At 44.6% G+C, this 20027-nt stretch overlaps 1 protein-coding gene across 9 annotated transcripts in view; it reads right to left on the reverse strand.

The window, feature by feature from the left end:
• COL6A3 (collagen type VI alpha 3 chain) overlaps positions 1-20027 on the reverse strand; it is a 63561-nt gene that overhangs the window by 25758 nt on the left and 17776 nt on the right. For 6 of the 9 annotated variants that reach the window (XM_049802978.1, XM_049802928.1, XM_049802948.1 and 3 more), the window contains 12 exons: positions 18146-18748; positions 14729-15328; positions 12846-13412; positions 9531-10151; positions 7802-8401; positions 6588-7190; positions 5582-6184; positions 3785-4131; positions 3232-3310; positions 2734-2879; positions 1264-1356; positions 775-828 (listed from right to left, as the gene is read on the reverse strand). In XM_049802978.1, the coding sequence (XP_049658935.1) occupies positions 775-828; positions 1264-1356; positions 2734-2879; positions 3232-3310; positions 3785-4131; positions 5582-6184; positions 6588-7190; positions 7802-8401; positions 9531-10151; positions 12846-13412; positions 14729-15328; positions 18146-18748 (4916 nt within the window). The remainder of the gene's footprint in view (positions 1-774; positions 829-1263; positions 1357-2733; positions 2880-3231; positions 3311-3784; positions 4132-5581; positions 6185-6587; positions 7191-7801; positions 8402-9530; positions 10152-12845; positions 13413-14728; positions 15329-18145; positions 18749-20027) is intronic. The other 3 variants (XM_049802959.1, XM_049802938.1, XM_049802969.1) reach the window with 2 other exon arrangements.

Genomic DNA, 20027 nt, shown 5'->3' on the forward strand with positions numbered 1-20027 from the left:
TGGAATAGCTTTATAAAACTTCTCCTTCAAAAATAAAATGACAAGACAAAACCCTCAGAGCTCTGCAAAGATGTCTAATCTCATCCTGACCTTAAAGCCCCAGGAAAACATTGCATCGCACGTGATATCTGACAGCAGCGTTTGGCCTCTGCCTGTGCTATTGGAAAAGCAATGAGCACCACCAGCCCCTTGGCCTCAGCTTCACCTCCCAGGCCTGATGCGTGGGGAGTTGTTTTCTCCAGGGGTGATGTGGGATTCATGAAGTAAGAGTTTGGATGAAACAGTGCTAGTAAGAAGTCATGGGACTCATGTTGTCTGCCACTGTGATGGATAGAAACACCCCTTCTTGGTCCCATTCTTGGACTAACTCAAATCTTTCAGCTGCATTTGGTATGGATAACTTTGGCATAGGCTGCAGCTTTAATGAAGTTGGGGATTTTATTGTGCTCACAGGCATTTGGAACCAGCTGCAAACATTCCCACCTGCCTTGGAGGAATAGCACAGAGCTGGGTCACATCAAATAATGGGCGTTATTCCCCCCATCATGCCTTCTCCAGCTCTCAAGGAGCTTCTTACTGACCTTCTCCCAGGAGCAGCTGTGACCAGCAACTCAGGCCATCGGATGGGGGAAACACAAAATTCTGCTTGCTCTCTCATGTAATCCATGCCCACATCCCCAGCAGAAAATATTTAGTGAAAAAGCCTCCAAATGCTCCAGTATGGTGAGGTACCTTATTTCAGCAGTACCATGCAGAGCAGGAGCAATCACTCACCGGTCCTCCTTCATCACCAGGATAGCCTCCATAGCCGAGATCACCCGTGGTACCCTAGAAGACAACAGAGATGCTCCTGCATTTCTTTCATAGTTCTGTGATCTTCCTCTAAATTGATATTAAGATTTCTCTAGATTTGCACAGAGCAGCTGCTTGGTCATCTGTGTAAACAATTTAACAAGAGAAACCATCTCCCCTTGACATTCCTAAACTCTTTCACCAGACACTTCACTCCCTCCTTCCAGCCACTCATCCCTGCCCTCTTGGTTGTTTTACAACACAGAAGCTGTGAGGAAAGGGAAGGAGAGCAGCTCTCAACTGCTGTGTATGGCCCAGGGCCAGTTTTAAAATGGGGGAGTAAGTGGAGATGACCTCCCTGTTAGCATCATCCATTACATTGCATGCAGCCCACACCTCACCCATCCATCACCACCGTGGTGGACAATGACTTTGCACAGGGAGCTTTCATCCCCAGATGAAGCGACCTACCTTTGGTCCTATGGGGCCTGGCACACCTCTGTCCCCTCTCTGCCCTGAGCACTTGCATGGGACCTTGCAGCACGTCCTCTCTGCGATGTTGTCCTGCAGCAAAATGCACATGACACAATGGGAAGGTGTTAGAAACCTGGCAGAGCCCCAACACCGTTAACTCCTGCAAGCCCTCAAGTCTGTGCAATGGTTCCTGTGCCAAGCATAACATCAGCCCGGCAGCATTTTGGGGTCTCTGCCTCAAAACACCCACAACAGCAGGAGAAGGAGGTGTGTTTTGGCAGACCAGTTAGGTTGCATGGTTAGGAAGCAGTGGTCAACATTATCTTTTGGACATCAGAGGCAAGGGTTTAAATGGGAACTGCTTGAGGCAGAATTTGTAGGGAGTGTTTAGTGGGAGATCAGTCCCCAGTGCCGTGCCTGTCACCAAAAAGAGCAATTTCATCTCCAAAGAAACAAATCCAGGCTGTGGAATAGACCACGAGAAAGTCATCACAATAAGTAGCTCACCAGCAACCCACAGGCTGAGAACATTTTACAAGCACACAGCAAAAGAGGAAAAAAGAAAAAAAAAAAAGATAGATATGGATTCAGAGAAATCACAGCTTGGTTTTGCATCATCCAATAGGAAGAAAAAAAGTTACTTTCTTTGCCAAGTACATTGCTGGCTGCAAACATTTCCTGCCAGCTTTGCACATTTACATTTTGAAAGGATTTTCCTAGGCAACTGAATTACTTGGGGATGGGCTGAAGACTAGCTCTTAACCCAAAATCCAAGCGGCTGCGCTTTGATTTGCAAAGAAGGGCCCAGCAAGGTTACCACAGGGATCAGTGGTTAAGCCCAATCTTATTAAATCTACTGGAAAAGGAGCTTAGTGCTGCTGGTAGCAAATGTGAAGTTGGGAGGAACTGGACATACTGAAGTTGATAGCAAATTAACTCAACAAACTCAAGAGGGACTACATACATGGGAGGGAAGAAAATCTATGAAGAAGAAAGAATAACTCCTTCATGTGTTAAAAGCATGTCTGAAATACAGGCAGTGTATCAACTCAGGGAAAGAAACCTAGAAAGCAGTCCTTCTGCAAGAGATTTAGCACTGACAAGGCATGACAAGGCATTACCCATAAGGTTAAAAAAACCAACAACATAAATGTGGGTGGAGGGCGGGCCTTTTGGCACAGCAGCTTTTGATGGCATCTCGTCCCACCCCATTCGACCTAATCCCACGTTCTGTAGCCTCAGCTGGAGTAGGGCTTCTCCAGGAGTGGTATGAGACGAGGCAGTGCCATGATCTGCTCTTAACTTTAATTTCTGTGGCATCTGTAAAAAGAGCTGACGTGAGGTAGGGAGGGGAGAGGACCAGAGCCAAGAGAGTGTAATTCAGCCACGGTTCAGCCCCGCAGGAGACCCAGCCGTTGGCTTTCCTCCAGCATTACAAGGCAGTGCTGTCTGTGCCAAGTTACTTACGAGCTGCTCTGCCAGCTCGAAATCCAAGTCCAGCAGATTAACTCTGAGCGGTCTGTTGTAGGTGAACCCACGACCAAACTCCAGCTGCATCACTTTGTCAAAATTGCTCACTCGGTCCAGCCCGACGAAGATGAGAGCATTGACACCTGAGAGGGGGAAAAGCAGAAGAGGTTGCATGATGGGGCAAGGTGCTCTGCAGAGCCTGCACAGCCTCCCCTGTAAGGTTGGGTCATCATCTGCCTCTTCGACTGCAAGCAGAGCTTATTCAATTGAGAACAAGCATCTTTAAGCACATTCAGTGCAAGTTAGCCACATGCTTAGGTGCCAGCAGGCAGCTGAATGTGACAGGAAGGCAACAAAGAACAGCAAGTGCATGTAGAAATCATGAAATCCTTATTCATTACTATCAAAAGCTGGTGGACTCATGAGAAATGGTTGTAAAATGGGCCTCATGTTAACATGGACCATAATCACTGCCTTGAAGAGTAAAAAAGTTACCTTCTGTATGCAAAGCAGACGAAGCAGCCTCCAGCTGATCTATCGAGTCATCTGCACCATCAGTAAAATGAATTATGACCTGGGAAAGAAATTTATGTCAGGACCCAGAACATTTCAGGTATGAAATACAATCACTGCAACCTGAAGGGCCTTCTTCCAAGGGATGCTTTGTCTGAGAGGAGATGGGGGAATTGCTGTGCCCTTTCCAGCCCACAAAGCTTTGAATGTCTGTGCCAGGTTTCTGTACATTGCATCATGCAAGTGTTTGTTGCACGAACAGGGAAACATCTGGAAAGCAGTAGTCTGCAACCAAGCAGTGCTCATGGATACCAGCTGCAGTGATGTTCAGCAATTGTCAGGACAGGACCTTGACAATGCAAGGAGAGTCCAGGAAACAAGTAGGGCTTAAGTTACCAAATTTATTATGAATAAATTTATGTAATGATTTTTTTTATTGTTTATTAATGAATTTACAGTTGCTTTACCAACTAAAATACATCAGAATTCAGCTTTCCTGGCCAACACCATCCCAGTGGCCTTGGTTTTTACTTACTTTGGTGCTGCCGGAGGGTGCGGATCTGAATTTGTTCAGGTAGGACTTCAGTGTATCTGCTGTGAGGAAATAGGGCCCACGGGTGCGCATGCCTTGAAACTTCTCAAAGAGCTCAGGCTGGTACTCGGAGAAGTCCAGTCCCTCCACAGGTCCCCCCCGAGCCTGGGCCATGATGGCTACCCTGACGTTGGGTGCCTGGTTGCCAGTGCAGCTGATCTTCTGCATCTGCGTTATTCTGTTCAGCACAGACTCAACTCTGGACTCCAGACCTCTCTGGGAATTGAATATATTTTGGCCAGGGCCAACATCTGTGACATCGAAGCCAAGTATCACATCTAAGTCGCAATCTGAAAGGGAAATGCAGAAAGAGAGGAGGGCAATACCATTGAGCAATAAAATTGCTTTTCAGGTAATGACTTTCCTAATTATTCTGCTAGTCATTAGAGAAGACACTCTCTGCATCAAGCACTGCTGCCATTTGATACACAATTGTCTTCTACTTCCTTTCATCATAGCAATGATAACCTGGGAAAATCTGCATTTTCTTAATTTTAAATTTTTTTTCCTGTGCGATTGTTGCGTAGCATTGCGAGGAGCTGACTAAATCAAGCCCAACAGAAATTTTCATTTTCATTTTCATCAGGCAGCCAAGACTGTGGCTTTCTCTCCACTGCATGAAAACCTGTCAGTACTTGCACAGTGTGCATGCACCTTCTGCCTGTGCTTGAAACGACTGTCTTCCAGTCATGGGGATATAGAGGGAGGTGACAACCAGGTGACTGATCTCAAGTCCCTGAAAGTTGTAGCTAGGATTTATATGGGATAGCTGGGAATTAGGGCAGAAAGAGGCACTGAAGTTGCTCAGCCCGAGCTAGCGAAGAGATGCACGGTCTGCCTTTTGGCAGGACTATTTAGCGTGGGCTTGGAGCCACCCTGCAGCCAGTGAGTTGCCCGTTGGTCTGGAGCACATAGAAATCGAACTCTTGGATGCCTTTCATCTAGATTTAATGTCTCCTGCACCTACGTAGGCTTTCAAACAGGAAGGTGTTTGAATTTTCTTTGATATTAATCACACTGGTGCTGTGCTCAGGAAGCACTCATGGTTACCACCAGCAGTGGTTTGATTTTCCCTGCACTCAGTTTTTTATCTTGGGTGGAGCTGCTGCTCAGCTCAGGGCTCCTGTGGCTCTCCTTCAGCTTCTCCAGAGGTTCGGGAGATGCCTTTGCTCAAAAGCCAGAGGGTTGAGCTGTGGTCAGTTGTGCTGGCAGTAGGACTTGCTGTACCATAGTAAGTTAAACCAGCTGCTGGGAGTCTGGTTTGACAGCAATACCAGCTCACTTACTCAGCCCAATTCCCCTCGCTTGGCTTCTGAAGTAGCCAAATCACGGGATTCCTTCTTAAGGCAATTTTACCTTAAACTACAACTGCTTGTGCTCTAGCTTTTTCTGGTAAACCTGTCACAAGATCAAGTGGGCACCCTGAATGATCAGGCAAAAGAAATTCTGATTTCCAGCACACGATGCATGCCAGAGACTGAACGGCCAAGAAGTGCCATGATGGCACCTCTGCAGTGACGGTACACCAGTTGCTCACATGCTGAAACACAAAACCAGGCAGCTTTTGTACCAAAGGTTTTCAGCCTACCACCATGTTCATGAAGGAGGTCTGAGCCCATGCTGCACCTCCAGCTATAGGCAAAGCACAAAAGCAGGCTAGACAAGTCCATCAAAATGTGTTCAATATTAAAAGCCACCCTCTGGAATGACCTGAGCACATTATGAAAGGATCGAGCTTACCTCTTGTAACATCTGTCGTTCCTAGGCACAATTTCTCCTCCATAGCAGCTTCCAGTGTAACCAGGACCTGCTCGTTCAGCTCAGACAGCTCCTGAACTGTGGACACTCTGAAACCTGTAGCACTTTCGCTGGCCAGCCTGCTGACTTCCTTCAGGTCGATGTTTCTCACGCCAACCGCAAATACCTTGACGCCTTTCTGTGCAATTTCCAAGGAGGCACTCGGCCCATCATCTGTCGACTTCCCACCCGTGACAATGAAGGCAATCTGGGGCACTCTCTGGTCAATTCGGCTGCCGGCCTCTTTCACAAAATGTTTTGCCTGGAGGTGCTTTATAGCTGCGCCAGTGTTTGCCACTCGGCCGCCTTTGTAGATGACTTTGTTGATGGCATCTAAAATCTGAGGTTTGGTGGAGTAGTCCTTGAGGAAAAACTCATCGGTGACATCTGAGTTGTACTGGGCCAGTCCTACCTGGATAGAGTCGCCATCCCTATAAATGGCGTCCACCACAGAGTAGACAAACTGGATAACTTCCTGGAAGTTATCTCTCCCCAGATTGATGGAGCCATCCAGCAAAAACACAATGTCAGCCTGCTTTTTACCTCCTGAAAAGATCACAAAGAAAAGACAGTTATTAATAATTTACAGCATCTATAATATTTAAGATGCTCAGTGCTTTGTGATGTAGCATTGTGTTTCTCTCCCGTTTCTACCTTCTTAGTTTCATCGGTCTTTGGCATGATTTTACATCTGTACAAGAAGAAAAGTTTTATACAACACTTATAACACTTCATACATTACTTGTTTTTGTGATAGACACCCTCATCTCATTTCAAATTTAGTTCTGCTCTTTCCTATGCTCAACAAAATCTTCAAAGTGTTCTTTAAATCAATGCGGCTAAAGGGTTGAGAATCGAAAGGTGTTATTATGGAACCATTTTCACATTACACAAATTCTATCTGTACTCTGTCCAGAAAAGTCTACAGGATGAATAGCAGCAGTCTTACCAGGTCCTAAATATCCAGGGGTTTCTGTTGTAGGTATCGGGAGCTCTTCAAGAATACTCTGCACCTTCTTTTCTAAAGTTGGGAGTCCCGTGAAGTCCTGTACCACAAGCACGCGCTCAGGATCATTGGTAATGATCTGCAGCTGGTCCCTGTCCACATTCCTGGCTCCAACACCCAGAGGTTTAATGTTCGTTGAAACAATCACATTAGCAGGCCTGTTCACGTCATCCTGGGACCGGTCTCCAAGGATGACGATTAGGTGCTGAGGCACTCCATCTTCTATCCTGCTCCCTGCAGACTTGATGAAGTAGTTCTTCACCACGTAGTCGAGGGCTTTGCCAGCATTCACAGGGGACCCCCCTCTAAGCCTCAAGCGGCGGATGGCTTGCAGGACGGCATTTTTGGACTTGTGGGTCTTCAAGTAGAACTCAGGGAAGACATTATTGCTGAACTGCACCACGCCGATTCGCACTTTGTTTGGCCCAACTTCCAGCTGCTGAACAATTCTGCTGATGAAATCCCGAATGTGAGCAAGCCCATCAGGCCTAACGCTGTCAGAGCTGTCAATGAGGAAGACTATGTCCTTTTCATCACCAGAAATATCTGCAGGGAAGCAAGAAGAGAGGAAATTATTTGTGTGCCAAGTCTTTGCTTAAGCTTTTCTGGAAGATTTCTGTGCTATCTGCTCCCGTGTGATGTAAACTGCACAGCATATTTTAGCCAACTTTAGGCATGGTGTTTCAGGGAGCCTCTCCAAAAGGGCTTGTGTGCAAGCATGCACGAGTGTGTTAACAGTCTGTCTGATATTCAAAGCATGCATTACTCAGAGCCTTATCTGTTTCATTCATTAACACTCTCCTCTGGATTTGTCAATGTTTCCAACTTAATTTTGCCCCAGATTTAAGTCTCTTTCCTATAGAGCTGCTAAATGGAAATAGGCAATTGTACACATTGAGGTATTTGACTTGAAAATCAAAATAGGTAATGTATTTAGGTACTTTACTTGAAAATTGTAAGTTATAATGTATTTAGGTACTTGGGCAGAATTTCCACATATCTAAAAGTTTCCTTCTAAAACTGTACATGTGCTACACCTTTGCTTTTAACTGAGGAAAACCTTGGTTTATAGAGAAGGGATGGAAAGGTATTTACACATTTGGGCAACATTTACTTGAATAGCAACCCAGAGGCAGCCGGTGTTGACAGAGCTTTACCTTCGCGGATTTGCACATCTCCCAGCAGCCGTCTGATTTGGTCCCCAGTCAGGGTTTCAATAGGAGTCAGCAGCTTCTGCTCGAGGCTGGGAAGTTCCTGGAAACTGGAGACTTGGAATACATAATCAGGACTAAGGGAAATCTGTACCATCTCCTCAGGATCCACATTCTTCGCTACTACCATGGGTGCCACGCCCACTTGTTTGACTTGGAGTGATGGGTACTCTAAGTCATCGTCGGACTTGCGGGAGGAGAGGATGATCAAAAACTGAGGGATGCCCTCCTCTATGCGGCTCCCGGAGGGCCGAGTGAAGATGCTCTTTGCCACAAATTCAAGGGCCTCCCCTACGTTCACCTGCTGGCCACCCTGCGGCCGCAGCTGCCTCACTGCACTCTGCACCTCGTCCTTGGTGGAGTGGGCATTGAGCAAGAACTCCACGTGGGGATGCTCGCTGAACTGGACCACTGAAATCCTGGTGGTGTCAAAGCCCACATCCAAGTTGTTCACTATCCTCTCAATGAGATCACGGATCAGGTAGAACTCCTGGGCAGCATAGCGGGAGCCGTCAACCATGAACACAACATCCCTCTTCACACCCGCTGCAGGAAAGAAGGCAGCAGTCAGAAGAGGCATCAGGCATTGCTTATGAAGAGCAGCTAAGCTCATCATCTACATCACTGGCCCATGCCTTTGGCCATGGGGAGGATGCTTATTGTTCCGCTGCCTGCGATATCTCCTGGGAGCCACAGCAGGCAGCTCTGGGTTCAACCCAGAGGCAGGACCAGTCTGCTAGGCACATCCCCAAGCAGTGCAAGTACAGCAACTTCCAGTGGAAAGGAAGCAAGATGGAGCAGGGGAAACCCGCAACAATCATTCCTTGTAGGATCTCCACCCAAGGAACCGTAGCCTGGTGATGGCCCTTACTCAAGGCAAGTTGCCAGGCAGCATGGGGTTGTTTTACACTCAGTACACTTTGTCCTCTAGGAAAGCTTCTATCCTACTGTTCTCTCAGCTTCTGCCTTTCCAGGATGACTTTTTGCTTCCTAATAAAATGTTTTCTGCAGTGGTAGTTCAGGTCAGAGCCTGAATTATCACTGAATATCACACTGGTAAATAGGGATGAAGGAAAGCAGTCTGGCTCTGAAGGGAAGGAACAGATAGAGTAGGATGGTGGACTTCAGAGGAACTGATCTGGGGTGGGTACCCTTCATCCCAGGCATACGCTGGCTGGATTTCATTCCAAGCAAGACCAAAAATGGAAGATCTGATCCTTTTCCTGATGCCTGCTTCCAGTTTCCCTTCCCCCAGTGAATGAGTGTGGCAAATGTAAGACATGTCAGCAGGTCTTACATTTAGCAGAAAGCTGACCTTGATTTATAGTGGTGTGAAGGTGTCCTTGTAGCATCCAAATGATGCAATTTCCATTCCAGGAGGAATAGCATGGACTTAAAATCCATCAACTTAAAATAACATTAAGGTCATAGCATTCACTTTGTGGGTCTTCCATGTGAATACAACATGGATCACCTTGAGGGACTGGGCTTAAAGGTGGCTCAGCTTGATTACATAGCTCCTACCAACCCTAAGTACATCAACAGTAAGACCAAGATGGACTTGGAGTCTTAGCTGTGACCATCTTTGCTTTTCTCAGTTTGTGTTGCAACCATGATGTTACTAAACATCATATTTTGCCACTGGCTGTCGGTGCACACACAAACATCTCCTCACCTGGGCTGGGTGATGTAAAAACCAGATCAGGGGCAAGTGACTCTATCTCTTTCTTGGTCAGCCGGATGACTCTGTTCGAGACGACCTGTTGCACTGTATCCAGCTGGCTGAAGTCAGGCACAGATATAGCAAAATCTGGGAGAAAAGAAATCGTCTGCAGCTCTGTGAGGTCAGCATTTCCAATCCCGATGCCGAAGGGCACCGTGCCACTCGTCTTCAGGACCACTGAGGGCCTCCTCACATCGTCCTGGGACCGGTCAGCGGTCAGCAGAATCAGGAACTGCGGGACACCCTCCGCTATCCTGCTGCCACTTGACACCGTGAACACATTCCTGATGAGATAGTCAAGGGCTGCTCCAGTGTTCAGAGGAGATCCTCCCATAACCTTCAGCTCCTGGATGGCGCTGATGAGATCTGCTTTGTCTTCATGGGTGTCAAGTAAGAATTCTGGTTGTATGACATTGCTGTATTGTGCAACGGCGACACGGACCTTGTCACGACCAATATCCAGGCTTTCAACAACTCTTTGGACAAATGTCTTCAGTAGAGGGAAACCTCTTCTGACACCATCCGAGCCATCGATTAGAAACACCACATCCTTCTTCTCACCTCTCTCAACTACTGTTTGAGACAAGTAAGGGAAGGGGGGAATAAGTGAGATTCTCTTTTGCAGTGATTCTTATTCTCCACATAAATTGAACCGAAGGAGTACAAAAGCTCGGGGAGGGGGAAGCAAGGTGTCAGGATGGATGGTTTGGTTCCTTTGCCATCAGATGCAATTCCTGGTGAAGAGGCAGATGGGTGGAAGTCGGTGGAAACCGCAGTGCAATGCATGCCGTGCCTTACCCACCGAGTCATAGAATCATAGACCCATAGGAAATAGGGTGCCAAGGGACCCTGGGTGCCATCTCCTACCTAAGGCTGGCAGAAGCCATCTGCTCCCAAGGGGGCTGGGAATCTGGCACATGGCTTTGCAATATGTAACAGGAGTGTGGGGCATCATGGATCTTTTGCTCCCAGAGAAAAATGAATTTCCAAACGAAATGGCATACTGCAGAGAAGGCGCTCACAAGGAGCCGGCGAAGAGAAGGAGAGAAAAGATTTTCTGAGGTATTACTGAACTTAGAAATAAATAATCCTGCACATGCTCAGACAAAAATGAGAATTTTTCTGGAAAGGACATCCAACTGAAAATGCAGAAATGCTTTTCTAAAATGCTAGACACTGATTTATTTTTTTTTTACTAACTTCAAGCACAAAAAATGCTAATTGTGACTAAACATTCTTTTTAAAAAAAAAAACCCAAGACTGTGAAACGTCAAAGATCAGAGAACTGCTGACGTGTTCTGCTATAGGCTAACAGAATTGCAAAGCTTTGGCTCAGCCAAGCAGAAAACATCACTGCCTCTCAAACACAGGAACTGATGCATGACATCCCCAGAAGTGCTGTTGGCTTGTTTATAGCAGGGTCAAGTAGGACAAGCAGGAGCATGACCCATCCCTCTGAAGAAAATCTTAAATATCTGCTTATGGATGCTAAATATATAAAGAGTTAACAAGGGCAGCTGAAGTCTTAATGCAGACTTCAGATCAAGTTTATTACTTAAGAGGAATGTTGGAAACTTGGTGGGTTAATGCATAGGACTGGAATATGTGTTGAGCAATACAGGTAGCAAGAAGGAGCAGACATTGCCTGGTGTATCCCAGTTTCATACACTTCCTCTAAAGTTTAGGAGCAGGGGAAGAAAGTCCTATCAAAAGTGTCTGGGTAGCAGATAAAGAAGAAAAAATATGGGTACTCTTATGAGGTGGTTCTCTTTTAGACAAGAATACTAGGAAAAGTAGGTGGATGCACTACTTGTGAGCAATTAGCACAATTATTCACAGCACTTGGTGGTCAAAGGGATTCCAAATGATCTTGACAAGACAGAAATGGTGTGAAAAGTGAGGATACAATTCAAGACCACTAGTTGCACTCATCTATGTTGAGGCAGAAGTTGCACAAACACGGGAAGGGCGATGACCCCACATGGAAAGGATGGGGTAAGAGATGACCAGAGGACACCATTGTTACACTCTGGTCATTTGGAGCAGGCTGACGTTGGAGGGACAAGAGTGAAAAGCTAGAAAAATCTACAAGACCTACAAGGAAAGATCAAATGATCTAGGTACACAGCTGGTGACATGAAGGCCGAGACAAGACATACATGGCAAACTTAAAGTAAATGAAAGGCTGTCACACAAAACACACAAATGAGCTGACATCTGTATCCTCTTGAGTTGGAGATGTAAAAAGGCTTAAACTATGACTAGAAAAGCAGAAGTTTGACACTAAGGGGAAGTATCTACTGACAGAGATAAAAGCAATTGAGCAGATTGATTATGGAGGCTGGGAAATCTCCTCCACTGGAGGGTTTTTAGAACAGATTAGACCTATGTCAGATGGTTCTGGACAAGAAGATCCCATTGGGGACAAGGGTATGTAACAGATGGCACCCTGAGATCCCTTCCATCCCTACTTCTTTTTTATGTTTCTATGATTCTAAGTCCATCTGCCCAGAAATTTTATGGAGAGATGCCGTAGATGTTATTACACTTCTCCTTGTCCCCACCTGTTGTTGGGAGACAGGTTAATTCTCAAATTAGGGCTGTCTCAGGAAATCACACAGCTGGCCGTGCATAATTCCCAGTACTGCAGTGTGAATTTATAATTGTGGCCATGTGATTCTTTTTACAATTTTTTTTTATTCTTCAAATTAATCCATACTCATCTGCTGAGCTTGTAACGGTAACTGAGTAAAGACCATCTAATTTATTGATGTGTAGGTACAAAATGTAGAAACTGCTGTCATATCCTGCAAGAAATAACAGAGCAAGAGTGAATCCAGTGTGCTGCAGTGCTCCTTATGCCCTACCACTCCTCCAGAAAAGGGAGGATGGAAAGAGAAATCGAGACAAGCCTTTATTTGCTTCTTCTAGCCCTTGCCCAGCATTGCACATCAATTTACACAAGATCTCTGGGGCAACGACTCTCTTTTATTTCAGGCTTATACCATGTTTTACACACTGGTAACAGCACCTACTGCAACTCTTGCAGCCAAACAAAAGGCTTTTTCCTTACTTATCTTTAGAATTCAGTTTGGACCTTAATGCTCTGCTGGATCAGAGTCTGACCAGAAGAAAATCCAAGTACAATAGCAGTTTCTACATAATTGTTTTAAACATCACCAGACACAATTGCAACAGTTACCAAATTGAAGGGGGGCATGTAAGTGGTGTCTTTCAGCCTCTTGGAAACCCTGAGGGTCTCTGTACCTGTTGGCTGAAGCTGAATAGTTTTCAACAGGTTGACTATGTTTGGCTGAAGCTCTGAAATCCGAGGGAGGGAGTCAACATTCAGAATGAATTGTGGGGCGTAAACGATCCTTTCCAGCTCTACAGGGTCGGCATTTTTGGCTTTGATAGCAAAGGTCACAACTCCAGCTTGCTTCAGAGCATCTGATGGTTGCTCCACATCATCGGTTGATCTCCCAGCAGCAAGGAGGACCAAAAACTGAGGAACCCCTTCTTCAATCCTGCTTCCAGCTTCCTTCACAAACAGCCTCCTTATAGCTTCATCTAGCGCAGCTCCAATGTTCAGTTGCTTCCCGGTTTTTATCTTCATCCTTTTCACTTTGAGAAGCATGTCTTGCTTAGACGGGAGTTCAGCAAAGTCAAATTCAACTTGGATGGTGTCACTGAATTGAGCTACAGCTACTCGTGTGGCATCGGGACCCACATTCAGGTCAGAAATGACTTTGTGTACAAAGTCCCGGACGGCAGGAAAGCTACCCAAGAGGTTGGCTGAGCCATCAATCAGGAATAAAATATCTTTCTTGCTTTCTAGAATAAATTCACAAATGAAAAGAGGGGAAAAAAACAGATATGAAGGCATTTTTCTTCTTAAACGTCATCCTAGAAACTTCTCTGCAAATTAGCTGGGTTTCAATATGCAACGCAAGTGATTTTCATTTACCAAAGTGTTCAAACGCTACAGGACTAAACAGTACCTTAGACTTATTTATCTGAGGAAGAAGGGAAAGCAAGGTCACCTCTATCCTAAGACTCAATAAATTCAGGCACCAGATAGTCATATCATATATTGTATCACATCATATCAGTCACATCATAAATTGGCTGTTTCAGATTAGGCCAGTGATGTTTATGGTCTAGCAGTATGCTGATAATACAGACATGAAGTACAACAGCAGTAGAGGGTCAGGGTTTTTTTCTATTTAAAGGCTCAGTAGATAACAAAAATGCATTAGTTCGTACATACATACACACACAAAGCATTTTCTGTATTCTCTTAAAGAACGTCTCCCATTTCCATCACAAGGAGCATCTAAATACATAGGCGCGTTATGACTTTGGAGGAGAAAAAATACCTTTTACCTGTTTCCATTTGATGCCCTTTTAATCTCATTGAATACCCAAGGCAAAACCAAACATCTCATATCTGTGTCTTAAGATCTTTCATATTAATCTTAATGGTCTCCTTTCCATACTAAACAATCCTGGTTGTTCTTATGTCTTCATATGCACATAGTCACAATAAGGGAATTAGTGAGCAAATACCTGTTTAAAAAGGGTTAAACTTGCCAACAGCTTTTGGGTTTAATATTGGAGGATAACTTGGAACATCTGGAGTCAAATTCAGCCTCTGTGACAGCATGACAACAGCACTTTGACAAAGTGCCTTTGGGGGAGGATTCGGCCATCTGTACCTGACTAGACCTCTGCTCCTCTGTGCTCTTTGGCACAAGCTTAACCTTTCCACACCACAGCTTGTGGCCAAAAGTGCACGCTCCCATTGCCTGAGCTAGTGCAGACAATGCATTTACAGGCTGTGACATTATTATGGCAACAGAAAAGGAACACCTGAGTAAGCAACTGGTGGGCATAGACTCACTCAGATCTTCCTTCAGTCCTGACCTGCCAAAAGACTTAAAATTGTACTGTCTTTAAAGTGTGCTAGCAATGACTTGAACAATATTAAGAGCTGTCAGTGTCAAGCCACGTATTGATGGTTAAGCACAGCCCTAACCGCTTTGATGACTCATGGCCTTGGACAGATGCGAAGGTGTACATTGGGAACAAACAGTCAAGAAAAACAAGATTAACTTAATGCAGTCAACATGAAGGAAGGTAGGTATTACCTGTTGGGGCGAGTGGAACCTCTTCCACACCTCCACTAACATATGTTGTTATAGGCTTATTTAACTCCTGGGGTAAAGCTGCCAGAGCACTGAAATCATCCATAAAATATACCATTCTTGGATTAAAGGCAATCTGTTCAAGTTCTGCCTTATCAGCACTCCTAACTCCAACAGCAAAAGTCAGCACTCCAGCCCGAGCTAATTCATTGGAAACGTGCAAGAAGGGATCGTCAGACCTCCCTGCCATCACCAGGACTAGGACCTGCGGCACTTGTTCATTTATTCTGCTCCCACCAGCTTCCGTGAAGTGATTTGAAAGCACAAAGTTCAGTGCAGAGCCAGTGTTCAGCACTGACCCCCCCTTGGGCCTCAGCTGCCCCATACGTTGAATTATGTCTGATTTGGTTTGGTATGAATATAGAAAGAACTCGGTTTTAGGAGTGTCGCTAAATTGCACTAGGCCAACTCGGATTTTGTCACTGCCGACATCAAGGTAGTTAACTAGGGTGGCAACAAAGTCACGCACAAAGGGGAAGTTGGCATTTCCAACGTTGAGTGATCCATCCAAAAGAAAGATGATATCCCTTTTGGTTACTTGAACTGCAGTAGAGCACAGAAAATAACATGAGACATCACAGAAAACAAAAATAGAATATTTTTTCATGTGTGCATACAGCATACGCTGTACACGCATGTAAACCTTGTTAGGAGGAAGTGGGGAGAAAAAGAGAAGAGAAAGAGTGTGATCAGCACAGAAGTAACAAGGACCTTGCTGGAAATAACTAAATTGGGCAGGGGAGGTTTCTGACTTGTATTGAAAAGTCTTTTAAATGTCAGGTTTATCAATGGGGCTCAGTCTCTGTCGTGGCAGATGTTTTCAATGGCTGCTAATGCCAGAGTTGCATGCTGTGGGCCAGACCCTGAGCCAGCAAAAGGCAGCTTCATTGAGTTTGGTGGAGCAACACTGAATTATACCTACAGCCATCTTACTTATCGGCAAGTCACCATGCATTTACTTGGGGCTTTCCAAAAAAGCTTTAGGGAACGTTTTTGCTTTCTGGCATCTAAAGTGTGCTTTGACACCCAGCACTATTGCCCCCTTTATTAAGCAATCCCCTGTTCCACAGGGGTGCTCCCATGCATCCCTAGATGTAGAGAACCATGTCCTGTCCTGCAGTGATTTCCATGGTCATGCTGTACAGCCAGCCAGCAGTGGCTGGCCCGTGGCACAGACTTAGGCTCCACTTGCATGGGAAAACACTTCTGCCAAGCAACCCGTTTGGTTGGTATTTTGAATGGGTATTAAAAATAGCTTTTACTATTAGGCTTAGAAAAGCTGGTCCAGACGAGACTGCAATGGCTGCCTGAGACACCTGCCTTTTTGGCATCTGCATTTGATGCAGCAAACTGCATTTTGATGTCTGCAGTTATAGCTATCCATTTTGTGGGCTGTTGAAGAGGGAGAAATTTCCCACTTTTGGCAGTAACCAGCCAGTTCTCGGCTCCTTTTTTAAGGTTAAATCCTTCCTGGGCTGTCTCCCAGCATCTGAGCCCCAAGACACAGATCTGCAGTGTCACCCCAGAGACACCACAGGATCATGCCCCTGTGTTGTTTTTTTTCTCTAAACACATCATGTCCAGATGACAGACCAAAATGCTGAAACTTTAAATAAGATCTCAGAGAACTGATGAGTGGGCTTATCCAATGTATCCCCCCTGGATGCCTTCCTCCAAATAAGTTATTCGAGAATATATTTATGCCCATTGCTAATTCTGCTCATTACTTTTCTGTTTAAAGCATTTACTTATGGGTTTATGTCTATATTCATCGATCTCTCTAGCTTGCCTTTTCCCTGTACGCTTGCTGTCCTATATATAAATTATATAAATACTGAGATATTAAAACCAAAAGGGATAAAAGGGCTCTTTGGAGCACAGGCATTGCTCTCAGATCTTACAGATTGTCTTGGCTTTCTGTATTTTTAATTTTTCCCAGAAAAGTGTCATTCAAGGCCCAGGGTGAGACAATACCTAGCTGAAATGTAACAGACTGCCCAGTGTCAAAATCAGTTATGTTACTAATAACAGTTATTTTATGGAGTAGGATATGATTACTTGCTTACTGTGTATGTGAATAGCTGTGAGTACAGTAGAGCAAAAGGACTGGAAAAAAAAAGAGAAGCTGCATGAATGAGCTTTAAAGAACAAGGAAGTATAGGAACATTTTTAATTTACATTGAAAAACAAAAATGTCAGGTTTGGTGTATAGCCATGCAAAACTGTATTAGCAGGAAACACATTCTGAAAAAAAGCTTATGAAATGATAAGTCCTGTGATATTCATCTTAATTAAGGACAAGTATTGGCAAACTGATTTTAAAGTGTCTCCTCTTAGTGTAAATCAGTCATAAGCTTTAATTCTTTAAGGACCCTTTCCAAAAACTCAGTTTCTTTTGCACTGCATTTTATAATTTTAAATTACTTGGAGAGACTAGAAAAAATATGGACGTGGATCAACACCCACTTAAGCCAATGGGAACCTCACTATTGACCTTACTGGCAGCTGGAAGAAGTCCTGTTTTTCTAATGTTTATATGCCATGAGACAGAAATGCAAGGTTCAAATATGACCTAGTGCAACATTAATTCAACCTCAAGCATCACTATTGGGAAGAAATCCTGAGAAATTTGGTATAAAATCTCTATGCAGCTAGAACACCTTTTGAAATGCAGGGGAAACTGCCTCAAAAGACATGACGAGCAATTGGATTGCTTCCAAAGTTTACTGATGTCAATGGCAAGACCAAGTAAAAAGAATCCACTGGCTTCACAGGGCTTTGGATCATCTTCTAAACAGATTAAATTAAAATCAACACTGCAATAGTCTCGTAAGCCTCTTAGGGCTTGAGCTGAGTAAGTGATAAGAAAAATGTAAATATGTTCTTAAAGGGTAAGTTTCAGTCCAACAATGCCAGGCTAGCTTTCTCTGAACATCTCCATGAACAAACCTGCTTATTTTCTTCACACTCAGAAGAAACTTTTAAGCTTTCTTGAGCAAATATCTACTGCGGATATTTGGGGAAGAGATTATAACATTCACAGTGTGTCCTGTTCATAGGTTACACAAACCCTAAGTGAGACAAAAAGCCTCCACTGAATGATTTCAGTACCTAACTAATAAAGCACATCTTCCGCGTCCAGGCCTTTAAATGTTGGTGACAAAATCTCCAGAAAGGAATGACAAAGCTGTAACAACCACCATGCTATCAAATTCACCGATCTGTTCATGCACATTTTGCAAGTCCAGGAGACAACATGTGCCTGATGCTTTTTTCCCCCCTTATCTCTACATGTCATAGAATAAGAGTTGACAAACATATAAACCATATCTCCTTAATTAGAAAAAGGTAATTAATTACCTGATGGTGGTTCTTGGATAATCAGTCCTCCAGAGAGTGTCCGGATAGGTGACAGTACTTCAGGAAGAATGGCTTGCATGAACTGAACACGGAAGTCATTTGGGTTGAACACAAAATCTCTCTCATGGGCAATTTCTTGAAGTTCTGCCAGATCAGCATTTCTCGACCCAATGGCAAGGATCACTATCCGGTTCCTTTTCATCTCTGCCGCGGCTTGGTCAACAGCATCCCTGGACTTACCACCAGTGATGAGTACCAGCATAGGGAGCACCCCTTCCTCCATCCTGCACCCAGCAGCACTGGTGAAGAAGTTGTTCCTCACAAAGTCCAGTGCCGAGCCAGTGTTGAGTGCCGTACCACCCATGAGCTTCATTCTCTTCACGTTAGCCATCACATCCTTTCTGCTCTGGTGGGTGCTAAAATAAAACTCTGGCTTCACAGTGTCTGCGTACTGCGCCACTGCAACTTGGATCAGGTCGGGTCCAACCTCCAGCCTTTGGACAATTTTGGCAACGAAATCACGAATTGAGTTAAAGGGGCCAGTCCCCAATGCAGTTGAGCCATCTATCAGGAAGACTATATCCTTCTTGTTCACTTCAATAACTGCAAGTAACACATGAACATAATATTAGCAGAAGCCTTCACCACACTCTGTGCATCAATTCTATGTCAATAGTTCAGCAATGTTTAGGACTTCTTGTTTGCTTGAAGTACTGTTACTCTCAACACCTTTAAAAGGGTCTTGCTTTCAAAACAGAATTATTTTTTAGCTTTTAGCAGAGGGCTAATAAGAACTCCAATTCATTGTTTCCCCTTTCTAAAACACAGAAGAGTTGAAGAGTTGCAAGAACGGCATTGTTTATAAAATGTAGCATTAAAATGCATATGCATGTCAAAACAAGAAAGAAAGGCAAACAGTCAGGAGAAATCTTGGCACTCAGCTGGCACATAAGATAAAATAAGCAGGTGATGCTCCATCTGCAGTGGAGCCATCTGAATCATGTCAGAGTGTGGTTTGGTCTCAGAAGGATCCGGTTCCCAAGAGCAATGACACAAGAAAAGAAGTCTTCACTTACTCAACATACCTGGACTTTGGGTCTTCACATCCTACATCTTATTCCTTATCTAACAAAAACAAGTTATGTTTTTTCTTGGCACAGCTAGCCCCGTCATGGAAGAGCTGTATTATATTCTGGTTGCCACGTCTTTAACAAAACCGGTTGCCTAGGTTGTAATCTCTGAAACTTTATTACTGATGATGGCATAGGACACAAAGAGCACAATTAGCTTTCCAGTTCCCTGGCTAAGTTTGAAGAAAGGTTAGGGAGGAAAAAAACCCTGTTGTGCAGCATTGGAACCAAAGCATCATCATATTTAATACAGCGACTGTACACAAAAAAACAGTAAATACTAACAAGACCAACACCATTATGATAAAAGCATTATACATGATCATCATGGGAGATAATCTTAATACCATCTTTTAGGCAACCCCACTCACATCATCACCTCCCCGATTTCATGCCATGGAAGTGAAAAAGGAAACCTTGTGTTGCTTCCAAGTTATGTTGGGGCATTATGGATCACTGTGTTATGTTGGACTTGGGGTGACCTTAAATCACCTGCCCACCTAAGAGCTCCTGAGATGGGGTCAATATTCAAGGTGGCAGGTCCATCACCTCCCAGGCTCACTGTTACACCCAGTGCACAGCCTGGGGGAAGAGGAGACCCATCATTGTCAGAATCTCGCACCCCTCAGGGCAAGTGGTAGCAAACACTCTCTTGTCCTGCCTGGATGGAAAAGGGCAGCCACTCGGCCCATCAGGGCTGCTCTGTGTGGAGGCTATTTACTTTGGATTTGAACAAAGAACAAAGCTTTGGC

Source organism: Accipiter gentilis, chromosome 1, assembly GCF_929443795.1.
Source record: "Accipiter gentilis chromosome 1, bAccGen1.1, whole genome shotgun sequence".
NCBI lineage: Eukaryota > Metazoa > Chordata > Aves > Accipitriformes > Accipitridae > Astur > Astur gentilis.